At 38.7% G+C, this 13,863-nt stretch overlaps 4 protein-coding genes across 4 annotated transcripts; 2 read left to right on the top strand and 2 right to left on the bottom strand.

Annotated features, from left to right (window-relative positions):
- Positions 1 to 67: 67 nt before the first annotated feature.
- GCK72_025141 (uncharacterized protein) lies at positions 68 to 1,770 on the top strand (the record flags this gene model as incomplete). Its single annotated transcript, XM_003098453.2, has 8 exons — positions 68 to 175; positions 228 to 321; positions 641 to 767; positions 813 to 885; positions 936 to 1,150; positions 1,200 to 1,404; positions 1,458 to 1,559; positions 1,609 to 1,770. The coding sequence occupies 8 exons, from the start codon at positions 68 to 70 to the stop codon at positions 1,768 to 1,770; spliced, it is 1,086 nt and encodes a 361-aa protein (XP_003098501.2).
- A 2,599-nt stretch (positions 1,771 to 4,369) lies between these two features.
- On the bottom strand, positions 4,370 to 5,654 carry GCK72_025140 (uncharacterized protein; the record flags this gene model as incomplete). Its single annotated transcript, XM_003098472.2, has 3 exons — positions 4,370 to 4,583; positions 4,651 to 5,526; positions 5,572 to 5,654. 3 exons carry the CDS (start codon positions 5,652 to 5,654, stop codon positions 4,370 to 4,372), a joined length of 1,173 nt encoding a protein of 390 aa, XP_003098520.2.
- A 2,175-nt stretch (positions 5,655 to 7,829) lies between these two features.
- On the top strand, positions 7,830 to 11,145 carry GCK72_025139 (uncharacterized protein; the record flags this gene model as incomplete). The annotated part of the gene is made up of 8 exons (XM_053736211.1): positions 7,830 to 7,937; positions 7,988 to 8,081; positions 9,971 to 10,097; positions 10,144 to 10,216; positions 10,266 to 10,477; positions 10,527 to 10,731; positions 10,787 to 10,888; positions 10,939 to 11,145. 8 exons carry the CDS (start codon positions 7,830 to 7,832, stop codon positions 11,143 to 11,145), a joined length of 1,128 nt encoding a protein of 375 aa, XP_053579777.1.
- Positions 11,146 to 12,199: 1,054 nt separating this feature from the next.
- On the bottom strand, positions 12,200 to 13,302 carry GCK72_025138 (uncharacterized protein; the record flags this gene model as incomplete). Its single annotated transcript, XM_003098483.2, has 3 exons — positions 12,200 to 12,347; positions 12,400 to 12,471; positions 13,148 to 13,302. The coding sequence occupies 3 exons, from the start codon at positions 13,300 to 13,302 to the stop codon at positions 12,200 to 12,202; spliced, it is 375 nt and encodes a 124-aa protein (XP_003098531.2).
- Positions 13,303 to 13,863: the final 561 nt, after the last annotated feature.

Genomic DNA, 13,863 nt, shown 5'->3' with positions numbered 1-13,863 from the left:
TAACCCAGTTATTCTTTTCTTTCTTATCATTTCCTGTTTTCAGAAACTTCACCCTCTTACAACAAAAATGCCAATTGATAGGAGCTACAAGGATGTTGAAAAAGAGATCATAAAAAGACTCGCGGGAACACCGGGACTTGCAAGTCTCTATGACGCCGTCCGCAAGGATGAGAACGTATGTTTGCCTAAAAAGAGAAATACATTTAAAAAATCAAATATTTTTTCAGAATCCCTCGTTGTTGCACGCAGTTGCTGAGTTTGTGATGCATGATTACCAAAGCGCCTCCGGAACCAACATTGCTCAACCATACAAGGGAATACGTAAGTGTTAGGGAGTACGGTGACTGTAGTTAACTTGGGTTAAATAATATTTCTAAAGCCATAACTAAATCGAGCGATAACACAAAAACTAACAGAATCTATCGGATTCTAATTGCAGAAATGGACGCTGCGTATTCGAAATAGTATGTTCTCTAGTTTTGAGCATATGTTCATTTCTAGACCTCTAGATATCTCTTGTGAAAGTCCCTCGCTCGTAGTCCCGCGCGGAAGGATACCGAAAGATGAAGAATAAACACATGGAGAATCACCTTTGTGCTCCGAAACACTTCAAAGATCTCGTAATGCAAAAATTTTACAGTAACAATATCCGACATCCGCTGCATGCATCAAGATTTCGAAGAAGGACTCAACATGAGTCAACAAATGGCTGAACGTCTTCTTCTCTTCCGCCTTGTGGAAGTCTACGAACGGCAAATTGAAACATAGTAAGTGGACAAGTCATTTTTCATAACGAATCAAAAATCTTACAGCAAATCTGAAACTCTGTGTTTCAAATTGAACACATGCGCAATCACGGAAACCAACGATCCGCGCTTCGCAAAGGTTGGTGTTTTCCACTCTGAAGATGATGATTTAATGAGCTGAAATTTCAGGTCGAGAAAGAATTTGAGGAGAACTTCGATTTCGAAGAAACAGAAGATATCTTCACAAAGAAATATCTACTGTTCCCCAATTTTTTGGATTTGTTTGGTTACTTCACACTGCTCATCAATCCGGGAGCAGCACTCAAGCAAAAAAACGGAAAGGATTCCCAGGACAAGTGCATTATGGTTCATATTGGTAACGAGGACCAAATGTATAGATATCTGTGAGTATTCCTTATGTGATATTACTGAGTTTCAACTGAGTGTTTTCAGCGATCGAGTCATCCCTCGAATCGAAAAACTTCTAGAGTTGTTTTTGGGGTTGCATGCAGACGAAAAAGGATATCTGGGAATGGACAAATCGCAAATCAAACAGGAGATCCGCTACATCGACACTCTGCACCGAACTGACCGCCCATTCCAATTGATTCATCTATTGGAGAAGATGCTAATCACTGAGAAGCCACTAAAAGATTTCGTAAGTTTATCTAAAACTGTAGATCCTTGGAAAATCTAATTCCGTACTTTCAGGATGCGATTCTCGAGCAGATCAAGAACAATCCAAGAGCCCTCCTCCAAATCGATGGAATACGAATCGAAATGCTGACCACTGTGGAGATGGCAATCAGAGAAGTAACATACTTCAAAATATGTAAAAGAAAATGATTGAATTGATTTTCAGGGAGAGGATAAGTCGAGAAAACACCTCCTCGAGACAGTCCGAAGAGCTGGAGAGATATCCCGCCAAAAACGAATCCAACGGGAAAGAGAAGAAGCAATTGCCGCTGAAAGACGTCAACTGAAGAGGTTTAGACCTGATGAGGTAATTACAATAGATGATTGAGACAGTTTCGAATTGAGTTTTAACTTTCTATGTTACTTTCATTCCCAAATTCCCGCTTCTCCAATCGATTTTTGTTCCAATTCTCCTTATTCCGCCGTTGTAGCTTGCCTATTCGAAAAATAATTCATCTTGCCTGTTCTCAATGATATCTCAATGTCTAGAATAACATTTCACAACCCTGTAGTACCGACAGCTCTACACTCAATTTTTTCCTTCCCCAGATCGCCAAATGTTTTGCTAATATACTCTCAATGACCATTTCAAACTCTACCTGACTTGTTATTAACTTTTATTTTCTCATCTCAACTCATGTTTCCTTCTTTTAACACGCTCTAGAAATCATTTGTATTGTTTTTCTAACCTTTAATTATAATGCATCGATCCCAATTATCCTGTTTCTACTTTTTCTGTGGCCTTACTGACGAGTTGTATCCTACTACCTAAAATCTATAATTTTGTAAGTACCATTTCCCTATTCTTTCCAACCCTGTAGTTTGTTCGAGTTTTTCATATTTTGAAACCATGTTTCTTCTTTCCTGATGATCTATCCCCATTATTTCTGGTACACAACTCTTTCGTGTCATAGGAGAGCATTTTATTGCTGTCTATTTTTCTCACATCCAAATATACTATTCGATTTTGTGACCATCACAAACATTGAATTTCTAATAAATGCACCCCGCACAGAAACTGCTGTGATTTAGTTTTGAATGTTTTTCAGATTTTTTAAAATCTTTCAGGGCGACAGTGATATTTTACGCATGTAAGAACACTCAATCAAGCCCCTTTTTAACAGATGTTATAACACTGGATTAAGTTCACAATTTTGAGATTGTTATTCCATTCTATAGGTGCGCATGTGGGTGGACATCGGGACACACAGATTGGTGTGTGGGTTAGGTGCGTTGGTGCGAGTAGGTTTGGGTAAAATGGAGGGTGTTTTGTGTTCATTAGACAATGGTGTCTCCAATCACTCAAAACCACTCACAACACCACACGCAAACACTCACCGTTTTGTCACCAAAGCTATCGCAAAAAGACGAGAGGGGGGGGGGATGATAGTTGGGTAACTAAGGATCTTTCACTTAGAGACGCAGAGTGACATCACAGAAAACGAGAGGCTACAGGCAACCCAGAGGAAAGTAGACACTAGTGACACAGCGGACCAAAAAATGGTCCTCCTCGGGTATTTGGAAAGTGTTGGTGTGTACATTAGCCGATGACGTATTGTCCGATCTCAACCATTTTGAGCGGACCAGAGCGGACCAAAAAATGACCCTCCTCGCGATCACAATAAAATAGTCTACCGAAAAAAGAGATTGTAGAGAAAGAGCCAGGTTGGGTCAATATCTCCGGCCACCAATCGTTGAACAAAATGATAACGACTTCACGGGCTACCAATTGGTGCAACAACAGGAAAACCATGTAGAAATAGGACCAACTGGCCAATTTTGCATACTTGTCAAGGGCCGGGCCGGGCTTTTTTTCCAAAACTTCAGGCCCGGCCCGGCCCGGCCCAAGCCCGGCCCGGCCATGGCCGGCCCGGCCCGGCCCCTCAGGCCCCTCTTTTGGAGAGAATTTTTTTTTCAAATTTTTTTCAAAATTTTTTTCGAATTTGAGCAAAGTTGGACTAAGTTCAACTTTGATTTTTTTCATAGAATAATGCATGTGTGTCTGAGTTCATATTCATATCGAAAGAATATTTTCAAAGATTTTTTTTCAAGTTTTATAATATAATTACTTTCGCCATTTTTTAATTGTTTAATTTAATTGCCCAAACTGTTTCGCCGCTCGATCTCAGCGGGGTTTCGACCGAATTTAATATTTTTTCGTTATGAAAATGAACTCCCGAAGACACACAGATTATTCTGGGAAAAAATCAGATTTTACCTATTTACACCTTCAAGTTTTCCATTGCCGGAGGCGTCTCGCTGAAAAATTCAGCCCATCTTTCGAAAAATATACTAAATCATGATGAAAAAACTATAAAAAACGAGTATATTGGGAAATTTTTCCCCATGAAAAATTGAATTTGTGGAAAAAATTTGAAAATTTTTCTCAAAAATCCCATATCCCTGAAAAGAGGGGCCTGAGGGGCCGGGCCCGGGCCGAAGCTTTTCAGGGGCCGGGCGGGGCCGGGCCCGGGGGCCGGCCCCTCATTTGACAAGTATGCAATTTTGTGACGTGAAAATTTGAGTTCCTAACTAACATCCACCAATCTTCGAGGAATCCACTCTGACGTCCCCATCGACATAATTAGTCTAATGTGAGCACAGAGTATACCGAATTTTTTGCACCGTTTTCAAAAAGAAGAGGGTAAAACTGGTGCGGACATCAAGACAAACAGACAGACTCACATCAGAGGAAGGTGTGTTGTAGGGAGAGACAGTGGTCATCAGGGTACAGAATGTGGTGTGTGGAATGGTGTGCTGCTCGGCTCCACTTTAATCAACATCCCCACTTTCAAAAAATCTGACATAGCAGATACAATTTTATTCAAATGTAATAAAAACAAACAAAGCATTATTATTAAAAAAACAAAAAACGATTAATTATTATTTTTCTCTTCATCATCCTCTGCTTCGTGGAGTTGTTCCTTTTAATCCTCCTCTTCCTCCTCGTCCTCCTCATCCTCATCGTCATCCTCGTCCTCCTCATCCTCCTCGTCATCCTCGTATTCCTCGTATTCCTCGTCTTCCTCGTCGTCGGCCTTCTGGAGAGTCATTGAGAAGAAACATCCATTAAATTCCACCGTTGCTATCTCCCCATCAGTGGCTCTTTTGACAGTAATTTTGTTTGTCTCATTTGGGATTCTGAAATAAGAAGTTTTAGTTTCATATGACTGGCGAATTCATCAATTCTAGAAAACGCGAAACTCACTTCTCACCAACGCCCTCCATCTTTTTAAAAAACTCGTTTGTGGCATTTGATTGGTTTTTTCGTTCTGGCCATTCTAAGTTGATCTTCTTCATCCCGTTCAACTTTGTTGCACTGATCCAAACATTGACAACTTCAACCAGCTGATCCATGCTAATAACAGATTTGAATTCGATAGAGAGTTTCTCACTACTACAGTTCATAACGTCTTCAATTGTAGCATAGTTACAATTACTGATGTCGATTTGAGGATACTTCAAGGTTAGAGGTTTATTTCTGGAACATGTAGTTTCGACATCTAATATCAAGTGTCTCACTTTCAGTTCTTCCATGAAAAATCGAGTGGTTTTGTAACTAATTTTCTGATCACTGATTGTGATATTCTCGAATACTTTCGGTGTTTTCCAAATGAACGAGCCAGCAAGATTGAAGTCCCTCATTTGCAGCAACCGTACATTATATTTGCGTACACGAAATATATCCTCAAAAAGAATTGACAGCTTTTCCATAAACTTTATATCGATTCTTCGTGGGTCTGCTTTATGGAAGTCATTCCGTCCGAGTATTGTATACTCATATTTTTTATCATATGCTTCAATTGGCAATGGCCACTCTCCACCAACATTGACAACTTTAATGGGTTCTATTGATCTCAAGGTACCACTCAAAAAGTGGTATTTCACGTTCCTTTTCTTCTTTTTCATATTGGGGAAATGAAGAAACACACTCATAAATGTGTTCCATGGACGTGTATATCTCCCTGCTGTCATTCTTGATCGACGATAATAGTCATTGAATTCCCAGGTCAGTTCAGCCTCATGAGATTTGTAAGCAGTCGCAAATCGCCGAACGCGGCGGAAGTTCATAGACAATGTCACTCTGAAACATCGACAAAATTACTGGGAAATTGAAGAAAAAACTCACAGCTCATGGATTTCAAACTGTTTAAACACAAGACTGCGAGGAAGATCGGGCAGTCTAAAGAGCGGAAAGGGCTTTACGTCCATTCTGAAATAATTTATTAATAAATAAAGGAAACAGGGAATATTCAAAAGCTATTTACTAGAAAATGGTCAGGACTGACTTTGGAGTTCAGCAACGAGACCTAGCAGAATCGATAGACAATCGAATACTGGAAATCAGTTTTCAAAAATTGCTGACTGCCCTCCAGAATCCAGATATTCTGGTCTGAAAATCCAAATTTAATACACGTGATTTACTCAATTTTAGTTTACCACAGGCGGGGTCGAACCTTCATAGGGTGCTTTGCAGACCGGCTTACTCACCCCTCGACAACGGATCGCTGGCCAAGAAGCTTCGTCAGGTGTCGTGATATTTGGGGCAAAATTGGCAAAATTCAGCGAAATTTGGGTGGAAAATTAATTAACTCGCAATCAAAAAAGCCGAAAAAGCCACCGATGCTACCTTTCCATCAGTAGCTCGTTTGACAGTTATTCGGTCCTCTTGATTTGGGATTCTGAAACAAAAAGTTTTAGTCTCATATGACTGGCGAATTCATAAATTCTAGAAAACGCGAAACTCACTTTTCACAAACGCTCTCCATTTTTTTGAAAAATAGTGTTGTGGGATTTCCAATTCTGAACTCTCAATCAGCGATTTGTGTGGCCTGACATCCTTTCCAACCTAATCAATCTGAACATTTTACGAATTGTCTATAATTGACGTATATTACGGAAACTTTGTAAACATCAGACTCTATAAAGACTCTATATAGCGATTCCGGATACAATTCCAGTCAAGATGATATCAAATTTCGGCGTTCTTTGGTAGAAAAAGCTAACACTTGATAAGGTGCAACGATCTTACATTTAGCAACTGTCCCATGATGTGTTATTTATTCATATTTTAGATTGATTGAAAACTTAGAATCATTTTTGCAATTTAAAAGTTTTTTTGAACAAGTCATATAGAGAGTTCTAGTTCTTTAAAGTGATAGGTCTAGAAAGTCGACCTATTGCATGGAGGGAGAAATTTATTCGAATAGTGATTTTGAAGATAGTACCCATACTGAAACTATGATGTCAACTACAAAAATGAAGCTACTTTGTTGTTCTATACACCTCATGAAAATGTGAATCGCGAGACTATCAGCAACTCCGTACCACAATCTTTTGTGTTTTTATACTTAAAATTTTCTGTCGTCCCTCCGGAAGTTTGTTTTTACATTTTGAAAAGCTTTTACAACAACATAGATATCTACTCAAAATTTGTATAATACATTACCCTTTCTATATTCCTCCACCTCTTTTTTTTCACAACTGATGATTATTTGCTATTTCTTTCTTTTCACACGTTTGTCTGCTTTTAAATCTGTAAATAACTTTTTTGGTTATTTTTTCAAAACTTTTTTAAATCGTGGACCCTACTTCATCTCTCTTCTCTATAAATTCATACCCAATTCATTCGCTGTAAGTGTTTTCAGCGCTGAAAGTAATGTCTCGGACATTATCATCATCTTTCTTTCTTGATGGGTTATGACGTATTGTTCGATTCTCTCAACCCTCTTACCAACTCACAACATGAGATCGGAGATTCATAACAAATACTGTAAAATGACAGTTCATAATGGGTCTAAGGACTAACATTCAACTGTCAGTGCGACATTTTAACTGAGATCCAAATTATCATAATCTACTTGTAAGGGTTTTTTGGGTACTGGATTATCTTCACTTGTGGTTTTTCTTTACATTAGTTGTTTTTCGAGTCAAACTCCAAAAAATGTTTGTATATAGATTGATTTCAGTGCATTTTTTGCATTTTCAACCATAACCAATTGTAAAACTATCTCTTCTCACATATCCTAATTAGCTCTGAGATTGTCCTCAGTTTTTTTGTGTCTGTGATGATCAGTTTTTCTGTGACGCCTGTTTTATTTTCTCTGAAGTAATCACACTGGGCTAATCAAAGCGCACAACGACCCTCCGTATCCCTTCAACCCCTCTCGTGGGAGCCCGGTGGTCCGCATACCGTATATAGAAAGTACGATGCAGACAAAAAAGGAGCGGTCCATTAGATTGTGTACACTCATGCTCCGCCCATCTCGACATGAGCGATCATCTCATTTAGTTCCCAAAAACAATTACTTCCCACATTAACCCAATTCACATCTCTTCTCTATATTCCATATTTTCCAGGACCTCTGTATTCTCTTCACGTCGAAAATGGCCGACTTGTCAGAATGGACGGATGAACAAAAGGAAATCCATCGAAGACTCGTGAACACCCCGTCGCTGGCCGGTCTCTACAGCATTTCCCGAAACCAAAGGAAGGTACGTTTGCTCAATGATAAGAAACACATAAAAAATCAAACACTTTTCAGAGTCTGTCTTTATTGAGTTCGATCAAAGATCTCGTGTTGCGTGAAGTTGAATATGAAAACGGAAGCAATATTGCTGGACCCATGAAGAGTCCCAGTAAGTTCAGGGGTAGTTCAGGGGTAGTTGTAAGAAGGGGGAACTTATTTGGGAGCGACGTCAGTAGATTTGGAGCGATGTAAAACACCGTTGAGTTGTATATTGACAGTACATGAGGGCTTGCAAAGACTAGAAAAGATCTCCCTTAGGTCCTGTCACTAGTGGGGAAAGAATCTTTCCGCCAGATGGCTGCCATTTCCTCCTTTGTCTTCTCCGAGTGAATCCACGTTTTTTCTTTCTTCCTATATCTTTTCTCGCACCTCTCCACACCTTCTCACCCTCACGTTTCTAGTCTGCTTCGTTACTTATGTTAGTTTTCTTTTTCGTGTTCTTCTAAGTGTCAATCACATTCTACTCGTCTTCAAAATGGAAAATCTTTTCTTTTTCAACTGGTACTTAGGATATTCCAATCATCTTTGACCGCTGTGCTCCCTGTGTACTCAGCGGAGAGCAGAAGATGTTTTAGCATCTCCTCAAGCAAATCAAGCCCGAATGGAAATTCACTGTTTTCTACGAACGCTGTGGATTATTCTCAACTTTGCACTTGGTCTCTCCATAGATTGTTATCATATTTCTCACAACATCCGAACTTCGTCGCCATCAGCGATGGCGTTCTGATTTAATTCCAGTCAGTTCTGCTGACCTGTGTAAACCTTCATTTCTACTTTCAGTTTGTTAACCATGCTGTAAATTCCACGATCTATAATTTCTGGAACGATTTTCGCACTTTGGTAGTGAACTTCCGGTTTATTTTTGGTTAACATTTCCTATCAGTACGTTTTTCCTTCACACACTCTTAAAGGGGTTCACCAGTATTTCAAAATTCAGCATTTTTTATATGAATCGATTTTGAAAGCCAGAAAAAAAACAAAATCCTTCTGGAGCTAGGTTTGAAAATTAGTATGAAGCAAGTTATGAGACCTCAAAATACCAAAAATTGCCACCTTGTCTTGCAGCTTTTTATTAACTATCAATAGAAATGCTTATCATATAGAAATTCTTATCATCAAAATGCACGACCAGGAGCAATTTTCAGTTTTTCAGGCCTCAAAAGACAATTTGAGGCTAGAATTTTCGGACATGGCTTCAAGAAAATTATCTCCTTCCCCGGGCTTTCCGGTTTGATTCATATGAATTTTTGAACTTTTTGAAAACTTTCTTTCTTCATCTGATGCGTGTCATCTTCAACAACATTCACTGATTTGTACGGATTTTGTCATTTCACCACATTGAAATTCAGTTTTTGCTCTTGCCTCCGCTGCCACTGCTTCTGATTTCTTATCCGTTCATCAACGCCCTTCTAACTCTCGTTCCACATCAATCTTCAGATTTCCGACTATTAACTTTTGCAGACTTGTTTCCGAATATGTTTTTTAGCTTTCAATCCCCACATACATACCGTAAAACCTATAATAGAGGTGCACCCGCAAGCAGAAGTTTGAAGCATATTATCTCAGTTGTTTTTAAAGATATAAAAATGTTTTCCACTAAAGAAATATTCTATGTGCATTAAGCTATTTGGTCAATTAGTAGCTTTGTGATATTTTTTCTGAAAACCGAGATATACCGCTGCGAACATCGTAAGGTGCGCCTCTATAACAGATTTGACGGTAGTAGGCATGACCTCTGCGCATTAGTCAGCTTTATGTTTATTGCGATAGCATAATATATACATTCTTGGCATCGAAACTCAATAGGATTCCAACTATCAAAATTTGCCTTTTAGAAAACTAACTTTCCCTTTACTACTGTAATCCAGATTTCGGTCATTATCCAGTTTCTTAGCTTTTGCTGCTTTTCTGTGTTCTTGACATCCTGATTACTATTTACCTATTATGTTTTTATAGCTAGAGTGAATCTAGTGTGTCTACCAACTTCAATTTTTACAGTCACAGTTGGCGATTTTCGTCTCCTCAGCCATGATTTCGAAGGAGGATTCGGCACGACTCCAGAGATGTTTCAACGTCTTCTTGAATACCGTCTTGTAGAACTCTACAGAGACCAAGTTGATGTAAAGTAGGTGGACAACCCCGGTTTGCTTGAAAAATGATTCGTTTTACAGCAAAGATGAGACGCTCTGCTTCAATCTCAACACATGCGGAATCAATCAACGGTGTAAAGCGCCCTATTCAGATGTTGGTCCCGTATTTTGAAACGTTTTTCTAAAACGAACTTGAATTTCAGATAGAAGCAGGGTTCGAAGAAGTGTTCAACTTCGTGGAGACCCCGGACATATTCACCAAGAAATACCTCATCTTCCCAACGCTTGATGGGACTGCTGCATACTGCACTTTGGTCATCAATCCAATCGGTGCGATCAAGCAAAAAGAGGAAAACGAGAAATGCCTCATGGTCCATATCGGGTTCGACAAGAAAAGAAATCTAACGGCTTACAAGTGAGTATCAAGAATGTCAGATTACTGAGCTTCATCTGAGTATTTGCAGGAATCGGGTCGCACCACAAATCGAAAAGCTTATGGAGCTTTTTATGGGATTGTATTCCGAAGAAAAAGGGTATATGGAGCTGCAAAGCAGTCAAATATTCAAGGATGTGGTTCGAGCCAATGATCCGGCGCATAGAAATAATAGGCCATATCAACTAATTCACTTGGTTGACAAGCTGCTGAATTCGTATCCTATAAGTGATTATGTGAGTTGCTCTAGAACAGTGTGTTTTGACAGATAATAATTTGGAACATTTTCAGAATCACATTATTGAACAAGTTCAGAAAGATTACACAAACGGAGAAATTGTCAAAAAGACAAGAGAGGATTTCATGATCAGTATCAGAGCCCAGATCACTTTTGTAAGCTACCATTGGAAACAAAAAATATCAAATCAGTCTTTCTTTTTCAGGGTGAAGACAAAGCCGCGTTATTCTTGATGCGCCAGGCGGAACAAACTGCCTATGATTTCCGCAATCCCACTGCTGCTCAAAAGCGCACCCACCACAAAGAGCCTGCCATTGAAAATGAATTTGATAAACTCCGCAGACGACGCATTGAGATGATCAGAGAAGATCGCGCAAACATCACTGATCCCCCACGACTCGTAGTCTTCTAGTACGCTGCGCCAATAACAATTATCCCTATTTATTTCCTGTTGTACCCTCCCACCTAATTTTTATAATATTGTAAGCATCCTTTCCTCCTTCTTTCCAACCCTGTATTATTTCTGTTTCAAAGCGCATATGTGTCATTGAGCAATATTATTGTAAATATTTTGTCCCGCTAATTTCCAAACTTATCTCAACTCTTTCGTATGTCATAATTCTTATATTGCATTCTTATATTGCCAATTTTCCTATCTCAGACCATTTTTTTCCGTGTTGTTTTCATATTACATATATTCCATACTTGCACTGGTATAATAATAAACGCACTACGCACACAAATGTTGTGATTTGTCTTTGACTATATTTCAGATGATAACTTTGCAAAACTACGTAGGGAAGGAAACTTTTCGAATGTATGTAAAAGTACTATAAACGAGAAGAGTGTGGATATAGGGGCACACAGACAGTTGCGTGGAGATGTGTATTGTTGCGCCTTCTGCGACAGATGGCTCGGCGAAGGATTAGTTACCGTGCCTTTGTCGGATGTATCTATTGACGACAGAAACGCTAATTATAATAGGGATGAGCGCAATAGAGCCAAAGACGATCAGATAAAGTATCCCGATGTCCCCCTTTCAGGTGCATCGACTTCACCCTTTCCTTTTTGGACACGTCACAACAGAGTAATTAGGCGTCGTACGTATTTAGTGAACGTACAGTGCTTGAACGATTTGAGAGACAATGCACTGCAAGGGGCTCCAAAAATCTCTGGTGCGTACAGCTCTTCCTTGTTATCTGATTGCCAACCGCTTTGCTCTAATCTATGACATGTGTTACTTTTCTCATGTTATGTATATGCAAACAACTGATTTTATAATATTTGGAAGAAAAATATTGGCAAAGAACGCAAAATAATTCATTTTGATTCTGAATCAAGAAATAGTCATGGTATAAACAACGTTTCGAAAGAAGGCCTGTTTGAGGGGGATTTCGGTATAAAATATGGCTATTGAAAAGTCCCCAGAAGATGAAAAAATACTGTAGAACAATGGATATGTAGCTTCAAAGAACGATGGTGAACGGGTTGGGGAGAGGAGTTTCATAAGAGTCGAGTTCATGGAGATAGAGCAATTCAGCTGGGTAGAAGAACAATGGATTGAAGGTAAAGCAGATAGCAAACGTCTCGGGAAATTTGATTTCGTATCCAAAGCTGAAATTCATTTTCTGAAAAAAAAAGACGTATTATGAAACGTACTACTTACGTTTCAAGATAATAGTCAATCACTGGAACCACTTTGTTTGTAGATGGGATACGTGTGGTGATTTCATGAACACTGAAAAAAACGGACGGGCTTATGAAGAAGAGAATATGAAGAAGAGGAAAGAAGAGAATTGCATTGCGCTTGAATATTCTTTTGATTTTTTAAAATTGTTTTTTTTTGCATCTAAATTTACTGAAGATCAAACACATGATAACTAAATTATACTGATACAAGGGTTTTCAATAGATCGACATATGTATGACTAATTGACACCGCTCTGTTATGATGCGTTGCTTATCATTGTTTTATTATCCTGAATATGAACTTTAAAAAAAAGTGTTCAAGTGTTGCAAAAACTCAAATTGATACTCTACCCAATTTATGTGAAATTTTTTTCAAATACATATATGACATTAATTGCCAAGTAACAAGGTAGTCATTGGTTTTGATCAGATGTTCAGTTAATTGATGTTTTCAAGGCCCGGCCCAGCCCGGTAAGGCTGGAAACGCCCAAAAGTCTGGCTTCAAAAAGGGGACTTTTTTTTCAAAATTTTGTTTTTTCAAAAAAAATTTTTTCAAAACTTTTCAATTTTTCATCGAAAATGTGAACAATTTTGACGATTTTTCCAAGTTTCTTCTATTTCTGAATGATAGTCAAAATTTGCCATTTTTCGCTACCAGGCCCGGACATTGATGAGTATAATTTTTTTTCATTTTCCCAAAACCCAACAATTACTTATAAACTCACAAACTATCGATGATGAATGGTTGACCATAGATGATCTCATCCTCCGGATAAACTGTGAACGGGAAAGGCGGACGCGATTCGAATAGCTCATTCAGCTCCTCTCTTTTTTTCATCCAATCACCGTGATAAAGATTGAAATGTTGGAGGAGAGACATTGCAGACAACCTTGATATAAGAGATTTATCGAGAAATCTGTAATAAAAAGAGGGAAAATTGAATTGTAGGAGAGAGAAAGGAGAAGGTCATAAAAAGAAAAAAGTAGAAATGTACACAACTTGATTAAAAATTTCAGAATAAATGTATTCAGCCCTTTCCAGCAAAAAAAACGGAATGAAATTGTCTTTCACAGCTCGAATAACTACATTTTCATTAGAACATACAAAAAAAGTGTATAAAAACTACTGTCACGAGAGGTGGCGTCCAATTTGTGAGGAGGGAATGGGGTGAGAAACTATGAGGCTGGGGAGCGATAGAGAATGGCATGTGTAGAACGGCGTAGGGCGCGAGTGGTGACGCATTCTGGTAAATATCACCATGGCACTTTTCATTATGAATGTTGTAATTGTGAGACTATCTATTGCTTGTTTTGAATGAAGTTCAAACTATAGACTATTGAGTTCAGAAAATGTTTGTTATCTAGGGAAAAACTGAAGGAATTCCCGGATAGATATTGTTTCTCTGACATGGAAAAAAGGAGACAGTTTCATCATATCTCT

The sequence above is a fragment of the Caenorhabditis remanei genome, chromosome X (assembly GCF_010183535.1).
Source record: "Caenorhabditis remanei strain PX506 chromosome X, whole genome shotgun sequence".
Classification (NCBI taxonomy): domain Eukaryota; kingdom Metazoa; phylum Nematoda; class Chromadorea; order Rhabditida; family Rhabditidae; genus Caenorhabditis; species Caenorhabditis remanei.
Note: the sequence above shows the minus strand (reverse complement) of the source record. Positions and strands in the feature narration are given on the sequence as shown.